General features: G+C 41.4%; 11 protein-coding genes across 11 annotated transcripts; 4 read left to right on the top strand and 7 right to left on the bottom strand.

Annotated features, from left to right (window-relative positions):
* Positions 1-113: 113 nt before the first annotated feature.
* Positions 114-651, top strand: BATDEDRAFT_85241 (uncharacterized protein; the record flags this gene model as incomplete). Its single annotated transcript, XM_006676375.1, has 2 exons — positions 114-371; positions 523-651. The coding sequence occupies 2 exons, from the start codon at positions 114-116 to the stop codon at positions 649-651; spliced, it is 387 nt and encodes a 128-aa protein (XP_006676438.1).
* Positions 652-1,091: 440 nt separating this feature from the next.
* BATDEDRAFT_34308 (uncharacterized protein) lies at positions 1,092-3,291 on the bottom strand. The gene is made up of 3 exons (XM_006675756.1): positions 2,837-3,291; positions 1,568-1,976; positions 1,092-1,518 (listed from the first exon to the last, which is right to left on the bottom strand). The coding sequence occupies exons 1-3, from the start codon at positions 3,169-3,171 to the stop codon at positions 1,258-1,260; spliced, it is 1,005 nt and encodes a 334-aa protein (XP_006675819.1). The 5' UTR covers positions 3,172-3,291; the 3' UTR covers positions 1,092-1,257.
* Positions 3,292-4,216: 925 nt separating this feature from the next.
* BATDEDRAFT_5214 (uncharacterized protein) lies at positions 4,217-5,881 on the bottom strand (the record flags this gene model as incomplete). The annotated part of the gene is made up of 6 exons (XM_006674856.1): positions 4,217-4,432; positions 4,512-4,544; positions 4,634-4,762; positions 4,829-4,980; positions 5,349-5,440; positions 5,802-5,881. Coding segments are annotated over 6 exons (702 nt in total), but the record flags the coding sequence as incomplete, so codon positions are not given.
* Positions 5,882-6,681: 800 nt separating this feature from the next.
* Positions 6,682-10,643, bottom strand: BATDEDRAFT_85147 (uncharacterized protein; the record flags this gene model as incomplete). The annotated part of the gene is made up of 8 exons (XM_006676102.1): positions 6,682-7,070; positions 7,150-7,624; positions 7,708-7,851; positions 7,929-8,201; positions 8,285-8,320; positions 8,406-8,705; positions 8,783-9,067; positions 9,138-10,643. 8 exons carry the CDS (start codon positions 10,641-10,643, stop codon positions 6,682-6,684), a joined length of 3,408 nt encoding a protein of 1,135 aa, XP_006676165.1.
* A 643-nt stretch (positions 10,644-11,286) lies between these two features.
* On the bottom strand, positions 11,287-11,589 carry BATDEDRAFT_29401 (uncharacterized protein; the record flags this gene model as incomplete). Its single annotated transcript, XM_006675579.1, has 2 exons — positions 11,287-11,412; positions 11,512-11,589. The coding sequence occupies 2 exons, from the start codon at positions 11,587-11,589 to the stop codon at positions 11,287-11,289; spliced, it is 204 nt and encodes a 67-aa protein (XP_006675642.1).
* An 80-nt stretch (positions 11,590-11,669) lies between these two features.
* BATDEDRAFT_7923 (H(+)-transporting V0 sector ATPase subunit c'') lies at positions 11,670-12,884 on the top strand (the record flags this gene model as incomplete). The annotated part of the gene is made up of 2 exons (XM_006674890.1): positions 11,670-11,863; positions 12,446-12,884. 2 exons carry the CDS (start codon positions 11,670-11,672, stop codon positions 12,882-12,884), a joined length of 633 nt encoding a protein of 210 aa, XP_006674953.1.
* A 637-nt stretch (positions 12,885-13,521) lies between these two features.
* On the bottom strand, positions 13,522-17,625 carry BATDEDRAFT_15754 (uncharacterized protein). The gene has a single exon (XM_006675084.1). The coding sequence runs from the start codon at positions 17,508-17,510 to the stop codon at positions 13,677-13,679; it is 3,834 nt and encodes a 1,277-aa protein (XP_006675147.1). The 5' UTR covers positions 17,511-17,625; the 3' UTR covers positions 13,522-13,676.
* A 1,629-nt stretch (positions 17,626-19,254) lies between these two features.
* On the top strand, positions 19,255-19,764 carry BATDEDRAFT_22483 (uncharacterized protein; the record flags this gene model as incomplete). Its single annotated transcript, XM_006675516.1, has 2 exons — positions 19,255-19,380; positions 19,444-19,764. 2 exons carry the CDS (start codon positions 19,255-19,257, stop codon positions 19,762-19,764), a joined length of 447 nt encoding a protein of 148 aa, XP_006675579.1.
* A 656-nt stretch (positions 19,765-20,420) lies between these two features.
* Positions 20,421-21,025, bottom strand: BATDEDRAFT_86035 (uncharacterized protein; the record flags this gene model as incomplete). Its single annotated transcript, XM_006676101.1, has 2 exons — positions 20,421-20,748; positions 20,877-21,025. 2 exons carry the CDS (start codon positions 21,023-21,025, stop codon positions 20,421-20,423), a joined length of 477 nt encoding a protein of 158 aa, XP_006676164.1.
* Positions 21,026-22,077: 1,052 nt separating this feature from the next.
* Positions 22,078-22,875, top strand: BATDEDRAFT_36564 (uncharacterized protein). The gene has a single exon (XM_006675839.1). The coding sequence runs from the start codon at positions 22,271-22,273 to the stop codon at positions 22,670-22,672; it is 402 nt and encodes a 133-aa protein (XP_006675902.1). The 5' UTR covers positions 22,078-22,270; the 3' UTR covers positions 22,673-22,875.
* A 902-nt stretch (positions 22,876-23,777) lies between these two features.
* On the bottom strand, positions 23,778-27,588 carry BATDEDRAFT_18700 (uncharacterized protein). Its single transcript, XM_006675138.1, has 7 exons — positions 26,727-27,588; positions 26,490-26,633; positions 25,768-26,359; positions 25,525-25,651; positions 25,284-25,423; positions 24,886-25,186; positions 23,778-24,817 (listed from the first exon to the last, which is right to left on the bottom strand). Exons 1-7 carry the CDS (start codon positions 27,449-27,451, stop codon positions 23,895-23,897), a joined length of 2,952 nt encoding a protein of 983 aa, XP_006675201.1. The 5' UTR covers positions 27,452-27,588; the 3' UTR covers positions 23,778-23,894.
* Between the last annotated feature and the right edge of the window lie 401 nt (positions 27,589-27,989).

Raw genomic sequence — 27,989 nt, 5'->3', positions numbered from 1 at the left:
TCAAATCTGCTCAAGCTTCTACTGAAAACAAATGATCGCCATCGCTCACTCATATTCTGATATCAAAATGATGCATTTGATTTTCTGATCTGGTCCAATCTGTATATTGTAAAATGTCTGCACCACCCTCTCGAGCAGAGCGAAACAAGTGCTGGAAAGCTAGAGATCTTTATTTTGAATGTTTAGATCAAAAGCAACTATGGCTTCATGGGTTTGCACCCACCGAATACAATGAAATAGTACAACTTGATCCGCTTGCCAAGCATGGCAAATCTGAATCGGATCGCACACTGACCAAAGAGGAGCGAAACAAGCTGTTTACATGCCATCAATCTCACTTGTTTTTTGAAAAAGAGTGCTTGCCTAGCTGGGTATGTTCGAGTATGGATGTTTGCTTTGATATATGCCGAGTTAGACTTGCACATACCTATTGAAAAGGCTAGCAAGGTCAGTCTTGTATCACAAAATCCATAAACCCCTATTTAACAGAAATATGATTGGTGTATTTGGATCTGGATCTAGGTTCAGCACTTTAGTATGCTGCGTGTAAAAGATCTACAGTCCAAGGCAATGGTAGATAATCTCAGAAAGACACAAGAAGAGCGGCATCAAAAAAAGAATGAGTTCTGGGAACGGGTGAAGAAGAATTGACCCAGATTATTTAAGATATATACTGCCGACAGCCAGTCCATTAATGCGATGAAATTGAATCACACCATTAAACTTGGGACCATCTAATGGAAAGCACATTTCTTCATCTTCCACGCATCAAAATCCCAACAATCTTTTAGAGGTTGTTCACGGCCGTATTCACGTAAAATGGAACATTAAGAGTACCAAGATACATAATAAACAGCCAGTCTCGTGAAATGATTGATGCCAATTTACTGTACAACATTGTGGTTTGAACTCGTTAAAGTTTACTGGCTTCTTTTCTGACCTCGACGAGGAAACAACTTGCACTACTGAGATGTGCAATCATTGTTTTTCGAGCTAGGACGTATCCGAGTTCAGAATACAAGTGTTTATACAGAATTGTATTGAAAACATCCGTTAAAGTGGTCAATTTCTAGTATGAAAGCACAATAAATATTCAACTATTGTTTATTTCAAAAAGTGGCAGTTAATGCAAGATAAATACAAGTAATCAATTTTACGTGAATACGGCTGCAAAGGTCTGCTTTGGAAAAGTCTTTATATCGAGTGATGGATAGGGGAAGCAAAGGATGTTCTGAATGTACTTTGATGGATATGAAGTTATACTATTGGCATAAGGGATGCGACTGTGTATGCTGATAGAGCTGCCAGTCCACCAATGAAAACCATCTGAATAGCGCTATACAGTGGTTGTTTTGATGAGAGTGCGATTGCCTTGAATAACCCAAAGAAGAACAAGGCTGTGATGGTTACACCTATTGATATACGGAGAGCAAATTTAGCAGAGCTAAAAAACATGTATGGTGCCAAAGGAATAAGACCGGCACAAAAATACGAGCTTCCGATGGTCAGTGCACTTGTCTAGATTATCAGACATTCAGAAACAAGACTGTTAATATTCAAGACTCACATGTGACAATATGCAAGGCATGCACAAATGACTCACAAATGCACGCCATTTTGATGGTTTATCGAGTCCAAGGTCAAATTTCATTACAAAATCCAAAAACGTAGTTCCATCCATAGAAAGCTCCTCAATTAAAGGCTGGGCAGCCTTGCGAGAAATACCAAATGGTTTGAATACGTTATAGATTTCGCTCCAGTGATGTGCAGGATCGGCTTTGATTTCAAGGGCACGAGCATCACGCTGGTTATCAAAATATTCTTGTTCAGAGAGGCCAGAGAGGTATCCACCAAGACCCATGGAAATGGCACCAGCACAGATTTCAGCCAAACCAGCAAGAACAACTAGCTTAGAGTTGTCAAGTGCGGCGAGTCCTGCTGCCAGTGCAAAGGGTACAGTTAACCCATCTGATAGTCTAGTTGATATAAATCAAGAAAGTTAGTATATACTGCACAAAAATAGCTAGAAAATGTACACCAGCCAACAAACGCAATTATAATGGCTGCAATACCATCTAGATATAGCATGTTTAATTGTGCATGCGCCAATAAAGTGCACAAGATTAAACCATTCAATTACAGCCGTATCCATGTAAAATGGGACACTAGACCAGAGATGTCAGCGTAAATAAACTGCCAGTCCCATGAAACGACCTGTACTCCCAAGACGTACGCTTGTGCTCTAGTTCAAGAGAGCACAAACGCATCTGTGGAGTTTTAGGATACAATAGTTGTACATGATTGTATTGAAAACATCAACAGTCAAAATCAATATCTGATTATTCCCATTTGACGGTCACACTACAATCAATAGATTTGAAATCACAATTCAAACCTATAATTTGGTGCATCGCATCGCATGATGGATGCTGTGCTTTGAAGAATTGGCAATATCTATTCTGAATAAGCATTCAATCTGTAGCATAAAAGCACGGAATATTCAGCGATTGTATATTGCCGAGTAATCGCTGCAATATAGTGTTCCATTTACGTGAATATGGCTGTAATGTCAGTGCACGTGGTAGAATTATTGGCATGCCAAATGAATGAATATTTTGCAATAACCAATGCAGACACAACGTGACAAGTCTTTGACTCTCCACCAGATACCATGCAAATTAAAGAACAGGGTTGTCGACAGGATCACAACCATTAGGTGCAGGTAGATTACAGTCAAGCTGTGTTGTGTTTAGACTGTCTTTTAATCACCCAATCAGCATTTGATGGCATCACTAGCCAACTCAATTATACACCAAAAGCAAGTGACGATACATACCCAATAACGACGTCCTGTATGATATCCAAAATACTTGTTTCACCATCAACCTCGGGCTCTTCCATGTTCTTACCATTTAAATGGGAAAAGAGAGGTTGATCGCTATGAGAATAAACTGCGCTATCAGTTTTTCCTGTTAGACAATGGTCATAGAAAGTAGCATTTTTGACGTCATCGTCAACAGAGATGTGATGAGTGGGTTCTTTACAGTTGAGTGGTTCAGTAAGATCCATATCCGTAATGTTTTCATAGCGCATTGGTGCAGTGTGACCATCGATGATGAGGTTGAAAGGTCGTTCCATAATTTGCTGAGTATCTCTCGAGTTTGATTGCATGGTTAAAATGAATTAGGTCGAGTCTAGTGTATGATTCTAATGACTTGATTGAGACGCAAAGGAGTAAGCTTCTAAAGTGATTTTGGGTTAGTGAATGTAACAAGACTGTAACTGGTGCAGTTTAAAAGGCGTTAAATTGGAGGGTAGAAGTGGGGATCTCGACTTTAAATATCCAAAACACGCAAGTTTAAGCCCCTGCCACTCGTTAACCTCGCCCATGAGTAGTTTGCGAGCAATCTATCCACCAACGTGGTTTTAGCCATCAACAGCCATGATTTAGCCAGCATTGCGCTAAATGGTGTCTAATGAAAAACAAGCAAATGGCAGCCACGTGCCATTTTGTGTATTTTTTCGCGTTTCACCAGTCGCTTTAATCCAAGTTTCATACTCTAGTCATGACTTGAAGTCGTCACAGGGTAGCCAAACATGTGCATAATTTACTTTAAACCCCTGTTTCGACAGTTTCTTAAACCAGTGTTTACCATAACCCTAGAGATTGCCCACTAATTATAGCAATGCCACTTGGTATGATCCGTTTTCGAGCAGATTGGCAATTAATGCGCCTTCCAAGTGACCTAACTTGGGCTTATAATCATTGGATTTGGCAGAATGTTTAAATGTGATATCGCTTAATATACGCTGAAGCGTCTATTTAGACAATCAGCTAGATTTGACTAAAATTATCATCACTTTGAGTTCAATTCAAAACTGAACTCAATATTTACTGGCTTATCGATGCAACTTCCGAGTGGTGGCGATCTTCCGACGATTCTCAACTCGGACACAATCAGTAATCTTTTGATGCTTTTGCATCCAATACAATTTAAAAATGCCAGTACTCATTCATATCAGCGGCGTCTTTATTATCAATCCATTCAATGTTGACTACACGAAAAGCCTGTTCAGCTTTATCAAAAGTAGTACTTTTAGTATAGACTGCTTATCAGGCTAATATATCTCGACAAAACACCCATGCTCCTGATTCTCAATATAGACCAGTTGTAACCCATGTATTTTCAGTCCCGTTTCAATGCTGCTCTTGAGGAATCAACTTTGCAATTCCAAATGCTGATCCTGCTGCTGCTGCACCAACAAAAGCCATTTGGACTGCGCTGTAAAAGGGATGTCGGCTGCCCATCATAGCTGCCTTGAAGTATCCAAATATGAATAATGTGACAATGGTTGCTGCTGCTGAAACGTACAATGCATCAATGGCTGTTGAAATGAAAACATATGGCAAGAGCGGGACGATGCCTCCAATCTAAATTTATACAAGATATGAGTTGATAATAGTTTAGAGTATACAAGCTTTGGCAACGAAAGCTGCAGAATATACTTACAAAGTATGATGTGCCGATGGTGAGTGCACTAATCTATAATTGTAATCCATAGAAATGGTCCAAAAGCAGAATGGATCAGTATCTGCTGCATGAATAAATCTGTGCAAAACACTACTTCTTACCCAGGTTCGATTCTTGTCTGGTTTCTCAAGATTCAACTCAAATTTCATCATAAAATCAACCCACACATCCTTGTTTTGCTTCAGTACATCTACCATGGGCTTTACAATATCTGCTGAAATTCCATATGGCTACAAGCTCGTCAGCATTGCTAGAAATGACTAATATAAAATCATGAATAAAAACCAAGTGCTTACTTCAAAGATCTCGGCAATTTCCTGCTCTTCTCTCAGAGGAACAGTTTCGACCTCATGAACCTCGCGGATACGTTCGTTATCATAATGCTCAATTTCACTGAGACCTGCCAGGTAACCACCCAATCCCATGGAAATAGCACCGGCTACAATTTCTACAGTACTCGAACAATTGTGAATGTTAGTATATTTTCGGCATACCATGAACTCGGACATACAGCAACAGATGAAAAGATGGTGTCTAGTCTAGAATTGGCATGAATTTAGCCGATACACAACTGGATTTGGGCAATGGGTTGGATAATACCAGCAGTGCATTAAAAAGTTGATTTTCAAGGCATCTGAAATTATTCCCAGCATTGAGCAGGTCAAGGCTTGCCATGCGATCTCTTCAAGCATGTGCACCCTTCACAGTAAAGGATCGATGCACCCCATAAAAGCAGTTACAGACTTATCAGCTAGAATGATTGGCTGATGAGGAAATGATCCACTATGACCAATACAGTTTCAAGCAATTGTGTACCTGCAAGACCAGCAGTGATGACCAAACGAGAGTTGTTGAGGGATGCTAGACCAGCAGCCAGTGCAAAGGGAACCGTTAAACCATCCGCAAGACTAATACAGTTTACAGAGTTATCGTCAAAACAAAAAGATGTTAGTGAGGAAATGGGTAGATAGGAGCTATATAGATTGTATGAACACCTAAACGGTAAATATGACGTGAGGCCAGACAAGCAGGTTCAAGGGTGATGCTTCCTATTCTTATAAGGGATTTATCATCAGTCCACTTTGACATCTATTGATACTGGCATAGTTGAAAAGGATCACACCTATTTCAAACGACAATCATACGCAATGATCAACTTGGACGATACAGACTAGCCAACATAAACTATTCAAATCTACCATTTTAAAGAAATGGGTTTCTGCATATATTGGCATCATGCATGTACATGTAAACTGAAATAGATCTTACCCAACAATCACATCACGGATAATCTGAGCTCCTTCAAAATGGGGCTCTAATGGATGCTCAATCAGCTCTCCTTCTGGCTCTGGAATAAATTCGACACTGTGAACGTCATCGATGGGTGAGACTGGACGAACGTTGACCGATTGATGCTGTGGAGGGCTAGTCTGCTGGGACTGCGGCAAGCTCCTATCGGCAATATGGTCAGACTTGGACATGTATACCAAAAATAGCTATGGATTAATTTTGTAAAACCACAGTTGATGAATTATCAATTTTAGAGCTAAATGCACTTAGTTATTGCCTGAGGACATGGAACAGCGCTTGGCTTGCAGGGCTGTTTAGAGCCAAATGCTTTGATTGCCCTCATAACTAGCTACAAGGGATGAAAATGGAGATAAATGAGAAATTGTCAGCCATCTCTCACCCTTGATGTTGTTCTTTTGCAAGTATCGCTAGATTATTCGTCCGTTGATCTAGATGAAACAAGTATATATTGCTCATGTCTTGTGTATCACGGTGACGATTCGACTTGTTGACACGACCAGTTTACTGAGCGATCTGCTGTTCCTCTTGACTGAATATAGAACAATGTCATCCATTTGGTATTGTTTTGACGCGAAAGTTCAGCGTTCCGCCTATAGTTTGCAGATTAACCTAAACCAGTTGTGCAATTTTTAAGAATCCTTGTTTCTAAAACTTTGCAATATCCTGCTCGATGCTGTCAGGATGTCGCAAACATGACGAAATTGATTTGAAATACAAATACATCTTTCCACATTCCCTTCCTTTTGTTGCTACCACTGATCATTTTGGGCTCAAGGCGACAAAGGCTTAATGCCAGAAATTAAAATCACTCGAGAATATAAATCGTTATATAGTTTTATTAGTATTCAACAAAAGATCTAGGAAACCAACCAAAAGTATTGCCAGAGTGTTTGTTAGAAACAACTTCACCATACCACCAATCATCACCAGTTTCGTCTCGTCCTCCAGTTCTATACACTGATACTACCATGCCAGGTACCAGCGACACCTCATCATCAAACTCGGATGCAAATGGGTATATTGCAACTGCTTCAAATGGATCAGTGGCATATGGATCTTGAGCAGACTCGCTATTGCAATTGATATCACGCTCGCCTTGTATTGAATTAGTTGGGTGTGTAGAAATGGGAGCAATGGTTGGAGCAAGTGTTGAATGTGTAACCAACATGTTGTGTCGAAGAATGGCATCCGTGTCAACATCCATCCGAAGTTGTCGAGGTGCTGGAGCTAAATTTGAAAGCACAAATTATTAACAAGTATTTACAACCACTTTGATATAACCAGACCAAATATAAAAGGCATTTACCTGAGCCAGTCAAATCAACTAATGGCATATTATTAAAGGATGTCGCATCGTCTCTTGCTAGACCAGAACTTCCTGAAAAGTTTGATAAAGATCCAGTTTTTCGTTCAGGAGAATCAAACAAGCGCATAGCGGCCTCGTGCGCATTATCATCATATCCCCATATCTGGCTTCTCCATTGATGGAGCAGCAAAATATTCTTGGTAGCAACCTCGATAGGTCCACCCACACGCATATGCTCTCGAAATTTTTTCAAAATATCCTCTGTTGTTTCATGCACGCTGATTTGCAATGCATCTGCCAGAGGTACAACGATTTGGCGAATATTCTGGTACATGTCGCGCTGAACAATAATGACTTGAATCAATATCTCGTGAATATAATCCGTGACAAAATTCATAAATAGGGGAAGTTCTTCTGTAAGCTGTGCATTGATAGATGAATACGTTCCTGCAGATTCTGCTAATAGTTTATCAACCTATCGAAAATTTCGAATTACAGCAATGAGCTTTCATGGAAATAGTACACTGCATTCAAATCTATACTTGAGGGGTTTCATACCACATCACCCTTGGCTCGCATTGAGTTGGCCCGGTCATAGTCCAATAGTTTGGCGTCTCGCTTTCTCATTACCAATAGCGGTGCTTTGAAATGGTTTAGTAACTGTTCAACAGCCGGTATCATAACAAGCTTTATTTGGGATTCCTACAGATTTCAAAAGTCAGTGAGTGACAAGATAAAACATGGCATGCAACCCATCTGAAACATCAAACAAAACTTACGGCATCACGATATGGGCCAGTTATCAAGCGACCACACGTGGATCGATATCGTTTAATCAAACCAAGATAATCAATCTCGTCTGGTCCAGCAATGCTGTTTGCAGGAATGCTATCAATGTAGTACAGATCATCCAGACACACGGCCATGCCTTCTTCATACTCAACATACTCCTTCATTGATTTCAGCCATGCAGAAATCTCAATACGAAGCTGCACGATTGCCTCGTGCTGTTTAGTAAACTTTTCAACCAATGCATCATAAACTGCGTCTGACTTTTTTTAATTAGATATGTAGTTTGTAGAATAAATACAGTTGATATCTTCTCATAGTTGCAAAAATAAAGTGCATTACTTACAGTAGTCTCATCAGTGAGCCCTGTCTTTTTTTTCAACTGTTGGGATAAAAAAGTCAGCAAGGTTAGTCCAAAAGCGTATCAGTCAGTGACTCTTGAGCCTGGAATCATAAACTAAACCAACCTGTTGTGTACCACGTCCAATCATCTTTGTAATGCCATGCATGACATTGATCTTGCCCTTGCCGTCAACGTATTTTTCCACAATATCTTTACGCTTTTTAACTTCGTTGATTTTTTCAGCTACCAAGGACATGCTGTCAAATGATTTCAGCAAATTCTCTCCGTCTGGGTGGTTTGGTTCCATTTCTTTGATCAAAGACTTGATCAAAAGTGGATATTTAAGAACACGCTGTACTGGTTTGACAATAAGACTTGCTAAATCCCATGCGCCTGTTTTACCTTGCAGCTGACCGCGACAAGTCTAGAGCTCAAATAAAAGATTCGAGTCAAAAAATACATTGAAATAGTCAAATTGGTAGTCTGTGAACTATAACTCACCTCTAAAAACAATTTAATCGACTCTGGACAGGTAGGTGATGCGTAGTCAGACAGCTTCAGTACTGCCGCCTCATTATGTTTACAATAATTACAGTATGTCACTTCAATGGAGTGAATCATTCGCATAAATGCTTCACCCATGGTTTGAGGGTGTGCATTTGCCGCAGCTTCGAGCTCTTTTAAAAATACAGTTGAAGTAGCAATCACGTTTTCCAAATGTCCAAAAAGTAGTTTGTGGTCTGTGGCAGGAAGTACACCTGATTGTAGACTGGGCAAGACATAAACCTAGAGTTCAAATAGACATTGGATTAGTCAAGCAATTGAACCAAGCACTTTAAAGTAAACTTTACCATACCGAATGCAAGACATGCATGTCAGACAAATAGGTTCGCTCTGTTTCGACAATTTCCTCGACAATTTTAGTCCATTTATAAGCTCTTTTTGCTTCAGTCTCTAAAAGTTGATTGTCTTCTCCGCTACTTGATTGTGTGGTAAAAGAGTGGTATGACGCATCTCTGTTGATTTCTAATAATTTACCCACATTTGGATCTAGATAGCACATTCCATTTCCAGCTACGCTTTCTTCCTGGATAGCGACATTTGAATCTTCACCTGCATCATCATAATATAGACGCGTAGCAACACTTTCTCTCTGCTGGAGGCTTTTTGGTCTCAACGGAGTGACAGGACGAACAGGATTTGAGTGGTGGAATGACAGCTTGGCATCAGTTGGTAATTGTGAATGGGAAGCCGAGTGTTGTGATACAAATCCATGTGTTGGTCGATGATGAGAAGGCGATGTAAAAGAAGCACCCATGCTACTCAAAACAGCCAGTCTATTTTGAATGTCGAGAGATGCCATGGATATAGGACGATCACTTGATTCATCGTCGTAATTAGGTTCAAAATTAGTAGGCACGTTAGCTTGAGATTGTTGAGATGGGATAAATGTTTGAAGGTCGGATACAGAGTTGTTGTGGATATATGGTTTGGGTGGAGTAGAATCTGAAAGTCGACCAGAACTGTCTGAAAATGGGTTTTGGCCAGGAGAAGCAGGTAAGATGGTGGACTGCGGGCTAGAATTGAATGACGCAACAGCAGGAGCGGCAAGAGCACAAGGCTTGGGTGGTTTAGGTGGGGGAGGTTTTAAAGACCGACTGGGCCGTAGATCCGACTGTGATATGGAAGTCGAGAATGGCGGCATAACAAACGAACCATTTCGAGTTGATGGAGCCGTAAGATTGCGACGAGCAGTGGAATTGGCGCCAACAGATTTTGGCGATCTGATAGAGATACCGTCATTGATATTTGCTTGCTGCTCAAACATTCTACTTATTCGAGACACAGACAGTCGTTTCTTTTGAACAGAATCCGTTTCATTGTGGCTGGGATGGCGAGTTCTTGGAGAATTTGATGCCTGATTGGAGGGAAATATGGGTTGTGTGGAACCAACACGAACAGCACCTGCGGTTCTAAGTCGAGGGGTTGAAACGGATCTAGAATGAGTATTAGTAGGGTATGGAGCAGAAAGTTGTGATGGGAATGCAGTGGCAGATGATGTTTCCAGTGACGAAGGAGTTTGAGAGAGGCTGGATGGTTGCGATGAAGCAAGATGGCAGTTGGTTTGAGTATTTTCAAGCTCGATACTATTAAAAGCGTTGGCACTGGAAGAGTTATGAAAAGGTCGAGAAGAGAGCAACCCAGAAGGATGTGTAATAGTGACAGATTCAGAATGCCCTGCAAAGAGGCTAGCAACTGTAGATGGATGGTCTTCAGTCTTGACGAGATTGATTTGCTCAAAGCGTCTAGATAAAGCAGCTACCGAGTGACGAAGAGTCTGCTGTTGGCCATTCTCATCCATGTGATTCAATGACGATAAGCTTGATTCTGTTGGCCGATTCAAGTCTGCCATCGCCCTAATCAATTGCTGCACGCTCACCAAGATTCCAGATGAAGTGTCAAATTGGATTCAAACAACTTGAAATCCGACTTGATTGTAGCTGTTCTTGCTTTTAGTGTTCAACGCATTACTCGGACCTTGAGCAGAATTAAACTAGAATCGACTGCTCGAGTAACCGCATTCACGTAGATGAACCACTAAAAACTGAATGGATGTTTAAAGCAGCATTCATATGCGGTTTTAGTAAATCACATTCTTGACACTTGTTCAATCTCCAACTCTCCCTTCATATAAACTAAATATTGATTGTCATGTATAGTTGTATTCCCGAGATGTTCACTTGAACTAGAGCGTGAATAAGAGTTTTTAGGATACAACAGAGTTTCAATAGAAGAAACCATCAATGTCCAACAACCATTGTTTATTCTAGAGTAAACCAAGACTGCAAGATCAATATAGAAAAGTGTTTTACGTGAATACGGCAGTATTTCAAGCAATCAATTTCTAGTAGGAAAACGCAGCGAATATTTAACCAAAGTAAGACAGTTATTGCAAGATAAATACAGTAGTGTTCCATTTTGTGTGAATACGACTGTAGTACAAATTAGTTGTTGGCACAACTGAATGCTGCGCAAGAACCAACAGCGCTCACACAACAATAGTCCCGAGTCAGTCTCCCTACTAGCAGACAATCACTTCCAAACATCAGATTCGCTACTCTATTCATCATCTTCAGGCCAGAATCGACAACCAGTCCAACAAGCGTCGATTCAACTCTCCCAACTTCACACCACGCGCTCTGCCAACACCTCAAGGCTTCATCACAGACCTGTCCATCTGCGCTCTTTATCCACTTCCTCTTTTTCAAACAGCACCAGCAGTGACCATACTGAACTCTACATTTCATCACTTTCTACCTATAGTCCACCACCTCCTCCTCCTGTTCCAACCCTCACTCGACTCCCTGGTCATCGCTCTCTGCCTGTCATGTTCTATTCAAAGCCTGCCTGGATTACCTATTTGTTAGCCTTGTTTGGCTTGGTTATTTTCCTCAACTTGATATTCACTGGAAATGGTGAATTGTTTAGTCCCGGTCGTTTCCTCACAGACACTGACCCATATATGTGGGCATTGACTGGAACTGGCTTGACTGTTAGTCTGTCCGTTGTCGGTGCTGCATGGTAAGTCCAAGACACTTTGAAATTTATAACGAATAGATCCCAAACTATTGTCAGTACAAGCCTATAAACTTGCCTCTTCAATCCATGATGCTTGTATAACCAGCAGTAAACCCTCAGTCCTTGTCTAATACTGCAATCGCAGATTTGACTGTCGGCATCCCTGGTTCTTGTAAATGAATGCATCCTCATGCCCTTCAAACTCACTGCTAGAGTCGACCTATTGATCTCGACTCTAGAATGCTTTTTTCTACTCTAGTGTGCGTGTCTCCCAAACTCGCCCTCCAAGTACTTGTTTAGCGCGACATGACTTCAAAAGTGTCCTAAGCATGCATAAAAGGGTTGGCTGGCTGTCCATTGCATGTCTTGGACTAGAATTAGAGAATATGTACATTAGAACCATTGCGTTTGATTTTAAGATCAGAACAAGTGATTGGATGCTGGAATAAACCATGCATTTGCTTGGATCATCCTTTAATGTCTTGTACACTCTAGTTTAGATCTCTGATTTTATTTCCATTGGAATGACCGACTTGTCTATTCATGTACAATTTGCTTATTTTTTCAATTAAATGGCATATTTAGGGGCATTTACATTACTGGCTCTAGTTTGATTGGTGCTGCGGTAAAGGCTCCTCGCATTCGCACAAAGAACTTGATCAGTATTATTTTCTGTGAAGTTGTTGCCATTTACGGAGTTATTATTGCCATTATCTTCTCGTCCAAATTCAACTATGCATCAACCATCACTGGCACCGAGATGGTGTGGTCACGAGCATCTTACTTTTCTGGGTATGCTCTCTTTTGGGCTGGCTTGACTGTTGGCGTTTCCAACTTGTTTTGTGGTATCTGTGTCGGAATTACAGGCTCAACTTGCGCCATTGCCGATGCTGCCGATGCTCAGCTATTTGTCAAGGTGCTCATTATTGAAATTTTTGGATCCATCATTGGTCTGTTTGGTCTTATTATTGGTCTATTGATCTCTGCAAAAGTACGCGACTTTGAAATGGTGCCTGCGGTTTGATTTCTTGGATTTGTACTTACAGATCAAGCATTCAAGAGTTTTTCAGATTCACCACCTTTTTGCACTGCATTTTCTCTACTCACCAAAGCCCTTCGTTGTTACCCTTTAACTCACCTATCTATCCAATAATACTGGTCTTTATTAATGGATCGCTGCTGTCTAATGAAGCTATGGATTTTGTGATCCAACATGAGAATGTTTTTGTAAGGGCTTGAAAATTGCAAACTATGATAAACATTGACTCGAGAGATTTCAGACATTGAACCTCGTTTATTTACAGCTGTATTCACAAAGTGAACAAGGGTGCTTATACAATAAACAGTCGAGCTCGATATCTGACGAGTTTGATTGTGCAGCAAAAGAACAACAGTAGTATATAAAGAGCACCAGATAATACCGTTTATCCTTGACTCATTTTGAAGAAATTTGGCTGGTTTTAATTTAATTCATTATCTGATTCAGAATCTCATAGACTTTCACTTAATCATCAGCCTGTTCAAAATGAGAAAGATAAACGGTATTATCTGGTGCTCTTTATATACTACTAACAACCCCGGTCAAAACTATAGTTTGCATCATTGTGATGTTGTTTACAAGTACTGAGAATATCAATTGAACAAATAACCAATTTCCAATAAAAATAAAAATAATTTTGATAATTGTTTATTCTGAGAGGCAGTGACTGCAAGATAGATACAGAAGAGTTCCATTTTACGGAAATACAGCCGTAAAACAATTTTAGCGTAAAGTATTTTAAAAATATCCAAGATTTGCAAATTATTAAGTATAAGATTAGGCCTTGGGCTTGGTAACAGCGAGCACTTGCTGGGAAACCAGATCAAAGTACTCGCCACGTTTATCGACCAACTCAAAGTGAGTGCCAGATTCCACGATTTTTCCGCCATTGACAACCATAATCTTGTCAGCTCCTTGAATCGTCGACAGTCTATGTGCAATGACAAGAGTGGTTCTTCCTTTGGCTGCTGCATCCAGAGCGGCCTGCACAACCTTTTCAGACTCACTATCCAATGCAGATGTGGCTTCATCAAGCAATAGCAATCTTGGGTTTCGAATGAGTGCTCGTGCAATGGCAATACGCTGCTTTTGACCTCCCGATAGCAATCCTCCCTTTTCTCCAACAAACGTATCGTATCCCTTTGGCAATTGGCTGATAAAGTCATGAATGTTGGCAAGTTTGGCCGCACTAATAACATCTGAATCGGTATATTCCTTCGTGGCACCATATCCAATGTTGTCTTTAATGCTCATGTTGAACAGCGAAGGCTCTTGACCAACAAGTGCCATGTGGGATCGCAAATTCTTGAGGTTCCAGTCACGCACATCAAGACCATCCAAGCTGGCAGATCCAGAGCCTGCATCATACCATCTTTCAAGCAGTCCAAGAACAGTAGATTTACCGCATCCAGATCGACCAACAAATGCAACTGTTGTACCAGGGAGCACATCCATACTGAGACCAGTAAGCACCTTGTCCTTTGGGCGAGTTGGGTATGCAAACTTAATTTCCCGAGCAGCTGCTTGGCCTTCAACGACAGTGCGAGATTCACCAGATGGGTCAGAGTGGTTAATTTTGGACTCACGATCGAGCAGTTTGAAAATCGATATAGCAGCAAGTTTGGCCTTGGCAGCATCGGGTGTATGTTGAGTAATCTGACCAGCCGACATGGCTGTAAAGATGGTGGCAAAGATGACTCGGAAAACGGTTTGAGAATCGTACATTCCCCAAACAATAAGACGAGATCCGTAGTAGAATGACAAACTCCAAGCCCACAACATGATTGCCTGAGAGAAAGCAAATCCAAAAGCAGCAACAAATGCTCCCTGTACTGACATGCGATGTGGAACCTTGATTTGCTCCAAGAAACGATCGTAGAAAGTCTTTTCTTGTGTTAACATGACGACAGTGCGAATAGATCCGATAGCCTCAGTTGCAGTTTGACCTGCATCCTCGTATGCCTTTCTGGATTTTTTACCGTATCCGACCAATGCTTGAATCTGCAGATAACCAGAAAGACCAATCAGTGGGACCAACACAAGAGTAACCAACGCAAGCTGCCATGCACCACTAAATGCAATGGCCACACCAGCAATAATTCCTGCAATCGCTTGAATAGTAGCACCAAAAACTGGTCCAGTTACACCCTGCACAAGATTGGAATCCTCTGCAAGCTTAGTTGTCAATATACCAGTAGAGTTTTCGTCACGGTCAAAAAAGGCAATCTCTTGGCGAAGCATAGCACGGAATAATATATCACGAAGACGACGGGTAAGTTTTTGTCCAGCATACTTGAATAGACCAATCTGGCAGAAACTAGCAAGAAGTGCGACCAAAGACAAAACGACAAACATCAGAGCCCAAAAGTTGGCTCTGGGGGTTCCCAGAGACACTAGAATAGAAGAAAATACAACCGAGAACAGTGGCATGATAACACCATTGATAGCAGCACCAACGCCTCCAATGGCAAACAGCCACCACTCGGGACGATTGAGTTGAAGAATACGGAAGATTTCCACCTTTTCATTCTTTTCAGATTCCTCGTCAGATGCATCCACTTTATCAGAGGCAACAGATTTACGAGAATGTCTAGAGTCGAGTCGGCTGAGAGGATTCTCCGCGGCTTTGGCTTTCGGAATATCAACAGAATCTCTGGCTTCATCAACGGCTTCCTCAGTCATATCACCACCATCTCGTGTATGAAGTGTCTGAGCCTGAACCAAACCATGGTACACGCCTCCAAGGGCGACCAATGAATCATGTGTGCCGGTTTCAACAATTTCTCCTTGGGCCATGACGACAATTACATCTGCAGTTCTGATGGTAGACAAACGATGCGCAATCACAACAGTAGTTCGGTTCTTTGATGCCTTTTCAAGAGCAACTTGCACAACACGCTCAGATTCAGTATCGAGAGCCGATGTAGCTTCGTCCAAAAGCAATATACGAGGATTCTTGATGATGGCACGAGCAATAGCAATACGCTGCTTCTGTCCACCAGATAACATAGATCCTGCTTCGCCGACATCTGTATCAATGCCCTTGGGTAGTTTCTGAATAAATTCCCATGCATTCGCCATTTTGCACGCCTCCTCGACCATTTGGTCAATCTTTTCAGCGGAAAGACTACTAGCGTCTCCACAATAACCATACATGATGTTTTGACGGAGCGAGCAGTCGAAAAGAGTAGGCTCTTGAGAAACAATACCAATTTGCTGACGAAGCCAAGCCACATTTAGATCCTTGAGATTAGTGCCATCAAGGAATACGTTTCCAGAAACTGGGTCGTAGAAACGCTCAATAAGCTTGACAGTGGTAGATTTGCCTGAACCAGAAGAACCAACAAGTGCAACAGTTTTTCCCTCGGGAACAGTCAGGGTAAAGTCTTTGAAAATGGGAACGTCTTCACGAGATGGGTAGTGGAACTTGATGTTGGTAAACTGGATAGTGCCCTTGACTGATTCGGGTTTTAAGCCAGCATCTGATGAGGAGTCGATAGGCGACATACGGTCAATTGTTTCGAAAATCTTGTACGCAGCACCTTGGGCAGAACCCATGGCAAAAAGATGGGTACCGATACTACCAAGTGAGAATGCACCAATAATAATAGCAAAAAATACATTGACAACCTCGCCTGGACCCATAAATGTCGGGATAAGAGTATTACCGTAGTAGAATGCCAAAGCGTACATGTCGAAAATAACCATCTGTGTAATACCAATTCCTAGACCGTTGAAGAGAGCCATTCGAAGACCAAAGGCTTCTGCTCTGTCAAGATGCTTCGCGTACCGGTCAGCCTCGCGGTCTTCACCACCAAAGGCAGCAACAGTTCGCATAGAAGAAAGTGCCTGTTGAGATATGTCACCTGATTCAGCATATGCTTCTTGTTGATCAGTAGACTTTCCTGAGATAAAGCCAGATAACACCATCGCGCACCCAGCAATAATTGGCACTGCCACGCAAAGTACCAGGGTAAGTCTCCAGCCCTTGACAAAGCCAATAACGAAACCGGCTATAAAAGCAGCCGAGGATTGAATAATAAGACCGATTTTGTCGCTCATGCCTTCCTGAATAAGTGTCGTGTCCGCATTCATACGACTAGTGAGTTCGCCTGTCGATGTCTTGTCAAACCAAGCAACCTCCTGACGTAATATAGCCTTGAAATAAAGTTCGCGAATTCGCTTGGATTGGTTCTCGCCCGACAGCATCCAAAAACTCATTTGAATGTACGACAATACAAAAGCGCCAAGACCTATCATTGCCAACTGGAACACGCCATCAGAAACAGTAGAGTTTAGCTTGCTTAGACCTGCAGGCGTGCCGTCATAAATAATCAATGCATCCATGATGTCTGCAAACGCAATAGTCATATAAGGCAGAATGGCACCGTTGACCATTGCACAAACCACGCCAATAGTGATTAGGACTTTATCGAAAGCAGTTGCGTGCCGGTAAAGGGAAAGGTAGGCGACTTTGGGTCCAGTGGGATTTGCCTTTTTGTTAACCCATGGAAAGATACTTTTTTCGGGCTTGGCGACAACGGGAGGTTCTTCGACCAGATTGGGTGAAAACTCAGACACTACGACCGTAGCGCTGTCTTTGGTTGTCATGTCGTGATACTTGGATAGATAGGGATGTAAATAGGGATGTAAACAGCTAGGGGTTTTCAGGTGTGTAGTTGGTGAAAAAGAGATTTGGCACACTCAAAATAATAGTCAATGGAGTTATAAACAACTGGAATATAGATCTAAAAGACAGACCATGTGAGCCTCATTTATAGAAAATGCAGACAATATGTTAGCTTGCTTACGTGGGCGGGTTATGGCTGTAATGTTGATTAGGCGATACCATTGCTGAGCATGCTTTACTCTAAAATACATAGCAAAACAACATACAAAATTTTATAACCCGCAATGGAAAGCCATAAACAAGGCTAAATAGCAGCAGTTTAGCACCTCGGCCGCGGCTTTTATCTTTTTATACCAGCTTTGGATCAGTCATTGAATCTGAAACCAGACTATTTCGATATCATGGGTGCACCGCTACTCAAGCACTCTTTTGTTTATCTAAATGGCGCTATCACTCCTCCATTACCTTACTCATGGGCCTCCCACTATACAAAACCCCGGATAGGCCGAGTACAATTTATTCAGATGGTAGTTCATCAAATCCATTCCATCGCATTTAGCAAAGCGGGGATCGGATGGCTCAAATTAACCGCTTGCCATGTCACTGGCGTCATTCATCTATCTCGGCCTCTAACTGGCTGCATATCTTTTGATGCTAATACTCTAAACAATTAAATTTATCTATAAATCAAGGCCTAAATTTGACGGGTGCAGTGGTGGTCCGCTTTACCTAAAGACAGCCTAAGCCCGGTATTATAATCGCATTCAACCAACTGTAAAACATGTTTCGACTTCAAATAATCTGCAGCATCACTGAAAAACAGCAGTTGGCTGTGAAAGTAAAACTGGACGGGCGTGCTCGTATATGGCTGGATGCATCGTGTGTTGACTGCCATTGACAAAAAGCAATGACTTGGTGCTGTCATGTCGATATAGCTTTTACTTTAAACACTGCGTAAAAACTTGCCACCAAGCGGGCCCACCTTGCTATGCATTCAGCATTGATAGGAAGCCCGCTCCTTGATTAGAAATTTGCCATTGGGGTTTTTCCGGATAGCACTTTAACGTTTTTTGATTACCAAAAAAACCATAGCAGACAATATCAGGCCGATCCTTGCAAACTCATAGTCGACAATAGTCCAAAATGTCTAGACGGTAATTCTAGTCTTGGTGTTTGGATCTGATAACAATCGTACTGCACATACATGGTGAATATTGCTTCACACTATACTTGATTGGCTGGTGGACTTGGATAATACCATCGAGAGTATCAATGTGTAGTACCATGTTGGACATAATAAGAATACCCGTCTTAAACCTTGGAATTCATTGCAGTGTGCAGTCTTTAAAACTGGAAAACTCATCAGCTTGCGGAGCAATGACATGTGTGATGCATTCAATATTCATGATAATTTTGTGATGGGACTTTTTGTAATTGATCTCCATCACCTAGAATCTTGATCAATCCAAATTCAACTAACGTCAAGTCTATTATCAATCCAATGCCATCAACTCTGTTCAAGAGTTGGATATCCATCGATGCGTGCCTGTCATATTACTTGAAATAATCGTATCATTTCATCACAAACAGCCAAGTCCGACTACCATGATCTTTTGATCAAAATCATGTTCATACTAATGATTTTGATCAGGAATCGGTCTAACCAGCACATGACCATTCTTGAAAATATTACATTAACAATCCCGATCACTTGAGTAATTTGATATGACAGATCCAGCCATATATAATATCACGTGGCATTCGACATGCAACAAAACCTTCAAAATTACTACTTGTCCACCATATACTATGGGAAGGTCAGCTAAATTCTTCCGGTTAGGACAAACCAAAGTATGTTGTAAATTGATCATTGCATAATGCTAGCTATACACTCACTAACTCCATCATGTATAGAATGAACGAGACCGCATCAAAATATCAAAAAATACTAAAATAGAAAAACCAACATCAGAAACCCAAAAAAAAGTCACTGACATCAAGACAGCAGTTGATGCTGCTCTATCCAACAGCTTGTCAGTAAACGACATTGTCATGCAACCCGCTTCATCCACCAAATCGCATACCAACTTGTCACAATCTGTACAATCCAATCCACAAACTCCCGTACTGGACAAACGAGGTGTGCCAGTCAAGAGTAAAGTGCTCGACAAAGACTATGTGTCAATGATGAATAGCAGAAGGCTACAACAGCCAAAAAAAGCAACCAAACAATAATACACTAAACTTTTACTGATTGTTGGCTAATCAAAACTGTTGCGATTGATGCACTACAATGAAAACCCTATATGAATTAAATGCATTTGAATCTTGATTGCCAAGTGTTTGGAACCCAGATTATAATACTACATTTGTCAATCAATTCAATGGACCAGTTTTAAACATCATGTCAGTCGTCCAACCAGTCAACAGGATCGCAACTGCAAGTGGTTGATCATCACAAGTGATTTTCACTCTGTCCAGACCTGTTCAAACCTGTTCAAACCTGTTCAAACCTGTTTGATCCATATATGGTTTTATTCATCAAATGGTAGCTTGACAAAACCAACCATATCGCATATTCTATGCATGGTCATTTTGTCCAATATTACACCAGATAATTCAATACCAACCATTGCAGCATAATTGAGAAACAAAGTTTATTTGGCATTTTCAATAACGGACACAAGACAATCAAGACAAGAATCGAGTTGAGTCAGAATGTGGGCTACACATGGATTGGTTCATTGATGGACAAGTAACTGCACAACAATTAAATGAATTAATGTATCAACATTGACCAGACTGTTGTATGGAGCGTTCAAGTATGGCCAAAAGACATTCAAACATTATATGCAACTAGCTTATTTGATAGTTTAAATATAATAATCAGATTAAACCATGATGGCAGTGACAAGACACAGCAGACTGGCTGTCATTGCACTCATCCAGACACCAGATTCATGAACACCTGCTGCTGCTGCTTTGGCAGGAGTGTTGGCAGTGCCTGCTACTGGTGCGCCTGCAGTTCCAGCTGTATTGGTGGGCGGTGTGCTAGCAACAGTCGATGAAGGTAACCCAAATCGTTGCCACGGTGGAGGCTGGGGAAGAGCGTGAGGATTCAGGCCTGCCTCGCTGCAGGTTTGGTTGATCATGACGGCCACGGTAGTCAATCGCTCTGCTTGAAGGGTTGCGTTGCCAGAACATTGATTGTAACACAGACTATACATAATAAATACATGGATTGTAAGCCATCGTAGTGGTTGCAATGACCAAACACTGTCAAACTCATAGCATTTCAAACTAGTATTGGGAATGACATCTCATGCATTGCATATACCACGACTTACTCTCTATTGACATTACGGTAACATTCGCACGCAGTGTACAAGGTTTGATTAACGAGTTTCTGAGGCACACACGTAGCAGCTTCGAATTGATCAGAAACCACCAGACATAGTGAAAAGGTGTCCATGCATCCTTGTGCTGCAGTAGACATGGCGTTGGCTAAAAGTAGCAATGATACGGCGGTGTAGAATGGCATTCTGTAGATGAGCAGATTGGTGGTGATTGTGGAGTTGAGATTTTAGTTTTAATGTTCCGATGGCGGACGCAGTAGTCAAATTCGATGATTTGAATTCAAGTAAACAGGTGTAGACTGGCGGAGTTTAAACAAAGATGCAAATAGTAACAGTACAAGGTTAAACTATCAATGGGGCAACAAAGTCGAGTATAAAACAAGATTCTGAAACTTGTGGCTATTATCAAGTTGTACATTCACACTTAAATCGGATTATTTACATATCCACACTACTGCATTGCCAGAAATTTTGGCTAATAGTAGTGTGAAGCGATAGATTTGATACCACTATTGACAAGCACCTGATGTTAATGAAATATCAAATTAGAAGCAGCCATGTAGATTTATTGAATTGGAAATGTTACAGTGCCATTCAGCGCCAACAATGCATTAGGGCCAAAAATCGGATACATTGACAGCTATATTCGCGTACAATGAAATACTAAACAAAGGTGCCAAAATACATAATAAACAACCAGCCCCATGAATGATTGGTGTCACCCTATTTAATGATTAACATTATGTCTTTTGGGCTTTTAGATAAAGCTAAATATGCATTGGTCTTTTTCTTGCTTATTTTGTATAAAAAACTGAACAATGTTTAAAGCAGCATCGCATCACAGCTCCAGTAAACCCCACATCTGCTCAATCCTCAACATCCCTTTTTTACAAATCAAACACTACAAGCAAATATGGGTGATTGGCATGGAGCAACTTTTGTGCTTTCAAGACATGCGATCCCTCTCTTGAATTAGGACGCGAACGTATCTGATATTTCAGGATACAATGGGATTGTAAAATTGAGAATATCAAAACAGCCAATTTCGATATCTGGATTGCAATGGATAAATATGATTATGCAATATACAACTATCGAGGATGATTTCGGCCCAAAACTAGACATGTGCATTATACAATGGTTGCTTTGAGAATATCAACCAGAGTCCATTCCTAACAAGAAAGCACAACGAGTATGTAACCATTATTTATTCTGAAGCAAAATAGGAAAAGTCACTGCAAGATAAATTACAGAAATGTTCTATTTTACGTGAATACGGCTGTAATATGCCATCAATGTTAATGGGGATAGAAAAGGGTCAAGTAGAGTATCAGAGATAGTAGAGTTGGATAATCAAGTAACAGAAGACTAGCTTGCCCAATGACATGTATCCAAGGATAACCAGCATCAATAGCAGCAGAAAAGAGAATAGTAAGCTTGGAATCGAACAAAAATGTCATAGTCCTCTATTGTACAAGCAGCTTCGATCAGATGGCCATGTAAATAGCAGCCATAATGCTCATGGCGGATGTGATCGTAACCATAAAGGAAAGCGATTCAGTCCGTCCAAAGGCACTAGACTTGGCAGAACCGCTGGCAGCAGCACCAGCGGCAGCAGTCTGACTAGATGCAGCATTAGATACAGCAGTGGCCGAGGTTGCAACAGGAGGTCGAGTGGTGGACGAAGGTGCAATCCACGTCTGCCATGGAGCAGGCTGAGGAAGGGACTTGGGATTGAGGTTGGCGGCAGCACATTCAGCAACGATACTTGGATTGACCGAACCTGAAAGCTCAGCCTGGACAGTAGCATCTTCAGGACATTGCAGATAGCAGTTTGCTCTGTTTACGTAGTAGTAACAGCGACAGTCCTGATAAAAAGTTGCATTGGTGGCTTGCAATGGCATGCATGTCAGTGACAAGAAACTGTCGCTGTTTGTCATACAGAGAGCATACGTAGGGCCACATTTGGTGGTCTGGGCCATGACAGTGCAGCTAGACAGAGCAAGTACAACAGCAACAAGTAGTGAGAGCATAGTGATGGATATCGAGGGTGCGATCTTGAGAATAATTATGAATTTAAGCACTTTGGTTTTGAATCCAAAAGCGGCAGTCACTGGAGTGGAGATACTCGAGTGCAGCTGCAAACATCGTCCGGGAAACGCTGACTGCTGCTGTGCTTTACATTAGTGGCAATACGGGGCAATTTGATTCATTGACTCAGCCAGCATATCCATACCAACCCTGAATCAAGTGGTGCACAGCTGGCCATGCTAAATTGACAAGCGTGTTTAATCCATTGTTCCTTGCCAGTTCAATGTTCCATAATCTGACCAATTATACACATTCCCTTCCATGTCAAATAAAATGGATTTGATAGTAGGCGAGGCGCTTTACACACTATTCGATTAAGCTTTCAATCAGTACGCCTTCTTAATATGGCGAGCGCCTCAATGCCATAGCTTCAGACGCCTATATCGGATCGTTTATGTATCTACATAAATAGCGACAATGCATTCAACTGGTTCAATACAAAACGGCTGGTTCAACAGGGTTCAAATTATATCACTGCTAATTCAACATGGGCTTCAACATCACCGGTCTTCTCGTCAATCAAACCACCACAAAGTTGATCACTGGACCACCCAATAAAAAGTTTATCTGTGCTCCATCTGAACGCAAGCTGTTGACATATTCTGAACCCAAACGTATTGTCTTGCCTAGAAAGCTTCTGCTGACCATGGCGTAATATCCTGTCATTAAAACATTACAGTGCTAGTCTCTCGCTACCCAATCGCTGTTTTGCACTGACTCGCTGCAGCCTATTTACCAACAAAAAGATCTCGACTCTTTATTATACCCATGCCTTTTGAATTGGAAAACTACTCTTTCAATAAACTTCGATTTTTATTGCAGCTTTATTGTCATTTGAAAAGGTTGGTCAACCAGAAGGTTCCCAAATTCAGTACCAAACCTGACTTGTGCATTCTTGAATATGATTTCAATTACAATTTAGGCAAACTCAACTGTCCATGCGTGTCCTACAGCAATTTTAGGGTTCTTGACAACAACCATAAACACTCCGCCCATAGACGTCACCTTGAAATCTGCCTGAACACCATTAGCTACAACCTTTTCGGGGCTGGTTGCTGCACCAACAAGAATAATCCGCTCAATCCGCATTCCAAGTGACTCGAGTCCATCATCACTCAAATCTGCCATAGATACAGCTTGAAGTCGTGAAGACGTAGATGTCAGCTTACCCTGCTTGAATACAAATGTATTGAAAATATACTCTCCCTTTTGGAAAGCATACGAGCGACCATCGTCCACATAGAGCGTGCCTGTAGCAGCGCCACTTTTATCCAGCGCTACAATCAGTGTATATGGGTCTGCCTTGGACAATGAAGATGAACGACGAACACGATCACGACGAGGTACAATCGATCCTCCACGTAAAAACATTGGGATAACTTCCAATGGAGTATCCATTGTGAAAATACCGTTGGAGTTGGATGTGACGGGAGAAAAAGTATTGTAATTATACCAGTTGGCTGATTTGGGAAGGTATATATCTGTTCTAGGTTGCTCAATGGATGTGACAGGTTTCACCATGATTGCACTACCGAGCAAAAACTGGTCATCCATAGCAAACGTAGTCTCATCATCAGGAAATTCTTGCATCATGGATCTCATTACTGGGTTTCCAGAACGACTGGCTTGCGAAAAAAGAGTATATATGTATGGGAGAAGTCTGTACCGACGACGAATCGCATCACGAACTATTGTTGTGTAAGGCTCGCCAAACAGCCAAGGCTCTCTTCGTTTAGAATCAATATGGGCATGTCCACGGAAAAATGGTTGTAGTGCTCCAACTTGATACCAACGTGTGAACAATTCAGGTCCAGGACTTCCAAAAAATCCGCCCACATCCGCTATAAAAGTATCAAAGGTTAGAATGGGCAATTACATGATACAGAGAAATGAACAAAATACAATATACCTCCAGCAAAAGGAATGCCAGAAATGCCAATGGACAAGATCATGGGTACGGAAGCTGCCAAATGATCCCAGCTTGCAGTGTTATCACCCGTCCATATAGCACCAAATCTCTGGGTACCGGAAAAAAAGGCACGCGAAAGAACAAATGGACGATCTTTTCCATCAGCACGAGCAAGCTGGCCTTCATATGTTGATTGTTGAAACAATAACCCATAAATGTTGTGAACGTCTCGATGTTCCCAGCCATCGTGGTGAAGATTATCCTTGGGCATAGTGATTTCTGGACCATTGAAAACAGATGGCTAAAAAATGAATAGATTCAGCAGAGCAGTTTTTGAGAATCAAAAAATGTAAGTATCCCAAATAATACCGCCACATTATGAAACATTAGATTCAGACTTGAGCAGTAAAACATGCCTCATTCATGTCGTTCCATGTATATAGTGAGGGTGTAGATCCTTTGTAGTTTTCAAAAGCAAACTTTGACTTCCAAAAAGCACGACCAGCAGGATCGGTATAGTCAATCCAGTTTGAATTTCCTGGTCGTATAAACAGTCAAATAGATGTCAGTAGATCTATTTTAGATATACAGCCATTCCAAATACATCTGAGATCCAATGAAAATATCAACAAGACTAACCAGGCCAACAGTGTCCATCAAAGACATTTCCCTGAGCATCTCTGATAAACAGTCCTTGATCCAACGCTTCTTTAGACACGTAGTAATTGGAATCTTTTTTGATATGTGGATCGATAATTGTAACCATCTGCAAAATAGTCCGCGTCACATCAAGGTTAAAATATAAGCATATTGATGAATCAAAACGATCAGCCAAACCATCGATGCTGTATACAAAAATAGGCTCAAACAGTTGTCACTAACCTTGCGTTCTTTAAATGCAAGGTTTTTTTGCATTTCTTTGGGAGTGGAAAACTTGGCAGAGTCCCAGGTAAAATACCGTTTTCCATCTGTGTGCTCAATATCCAGCCAAAGAACGTCGTATGGAATATCGTGCTTATCAAATTCAGCATCAACGGTCTTGACATCATCTTCATTATTGTAGTTCCAACGAGACTGATGGTACGATACTGCAAATTGCTGAGGCATGGTAGGACGTCCTGTAAGCTTTGAGTAAGAATCAAATATATCTTCCTGAGTGGGACCAAGGAAAATAAACAGGTCGAGTACTCCAGATTCAGCCATCCAATGAGTCTCTACAGAAGTTGCGCTAGTTTGCTTGGTCATGAAGGGTACATAGTTGGAGAGTTGAAATTTGCTTCCTGTTCCCTTGGTTTTTTCTACATCTACCCACATCTCGGCAGAGTTTAAAAACAAAACAGCGGCAGAAAGACCTTTTTTATGTGACATGAGGAATGGGATTGAACCATACAAGGCCATTGGACTATCCAGCTCATGCTCAAAAACATCCAAATTATACAGACGGTAGGGTTGGGAAAACTCCTTGCCCTCGCCTCTAAATATATCGAATTATACAAATTGTTTAGAAATTAACTGGCGTTTTACTTCAAGGCTATAGCCATCTACTATGCAGTACATTCAAGAAGAATAAATTGGAAACGTGGCAAAAAACTATATGATCGTACCTAGTTGTTTTTAAAGAAAAGCTTGCAGCATGCTCAGGAATTCCATAAACATGACTAGATCCAGGAAAAGAAATATCAACACCAATGGATGCAGGACCACGAGGCTTGGAGTCAGTGTTTCCACTAAAGGTTTCCTCCCACATGCTTTCAACAAACTTGTCCTTGAGCGAGTTGATCTCGGCAGTTGCACTGTCTAGTTCAGGCACGGGCTCGACATTGTGTGTCTGGTTTTCAGACAAAGGTTCATCATTAGCAACAGGAGGGGATGGAGAAGCCTTTTTAGCAAAGCGAGGAATAGCGTTAGGGTTGTCCTTTGTACGATACTGTTCGAGATGCAGATAGCCACGCTCGTTAAAGGTGATGGCTGGTATATTATTGACAGCAATCTCAAAACGGAATGGATTGGCGTAAAGCGAAAGGACATTGTGCTTGGTAGGATCGCTGCCAAACTTTACCCGCCACTCGTCTTTGGTGGCAATCACACTCACAAACGAAGTGGACATCAGCTGAGGATCAGCGTGGCCACTAGAATGGCTGTTTTGATCTGTTTTGTCTTTGATAGATGCGGGATCGTCGCTTACTAGGGCAAAGGCAGCAGCTCCAGTGTATCTAGGATGCAGCGGGTCGCGCTCATTGATGCGCATTCGTATGGCACCACTCTGAAGAAAGTTGAATTCAACAGTAAACACATCGGTGGGCTCCAAGCCCATCAACTGCGCTGCAATGCGGCCATTCGATTCATCCATAACGAGAGATTTGGGCACAAACGAATAGTGTTGAGTAGTGTTGTCAGTGGCCGACTTGTCAACCAAGTCTGCGTAGGCTCGCTGGCGAGTACAAAACCCGGACTGCTCGCAGGTCTTGAAGTCTTGGTGTTTAACAGCGGTAGCAATAAGTGGAAATATAAGAATGAGTGGCAGAAAAGAAGCCAGTGATAGCCGTGCGGCATTGTATGCAACCATGATGAAGAGGGAAAGGACGAATGGTCGTATACAGTCGTTTCAGCAACGCTTCCTCTTCAAGAATGAGTGGATCTTGAATTGGAAAAAGTCTGGGAAACTCGACGGAAACTGTTGATTTATTTAAATTTAGTCGATTCTTCAAATCATGAACCGTATGTTGTCAGTAGTCTGACAGATAAATCCGTGTACATTGACTTGCATTTATTTTATAGTCTCCAGTACGTCTGTATCAACTACCAGCGTAAAGTGGGTTCTTGTCAAAAGATCAATACGAAACTTGGGAAAATGCTATATATTCCATAGCAACCTATTTTCTATCATGATTATCGACAATCATGATGGACGAGAAATTGTAGGCAACTATCACCATCATTGTGTTCAAGAGATATTTGCATAGATTTCGTTCAACCGCTTTTGTGTATGGTCGAGTTTGCTATTGCTTGATGATATTCTTTTTCAAATATTAGTAGATTGTTCATCTGCTGATTTGAATAACAGAATCATCTATTGATCGTGTTTCTTGTACTATGGCAATAAT

This window comes from Batrachochytrium dendrobatidis, assembly GCF_000203795.2.
Source record: "Batrachochytrium dendrobatidis JAM81 unplaced genomic scaffold BATDEscaffold_1, whole genome shotgun sequence".
In the NCBI taxonomy this organism is placed as follows: domain Eukaryota; kingdom Fungi; phylum Chytridiomycota; class Chytridiomycetes; order Rhizophydiales; genus Batrachochytrium; species Batrachochytrium dendrobatidis.
Note: the sequence above shows the minus strand (reverse complement) of the source record. Positions and strands in the feature narration are given on the sequence as shown.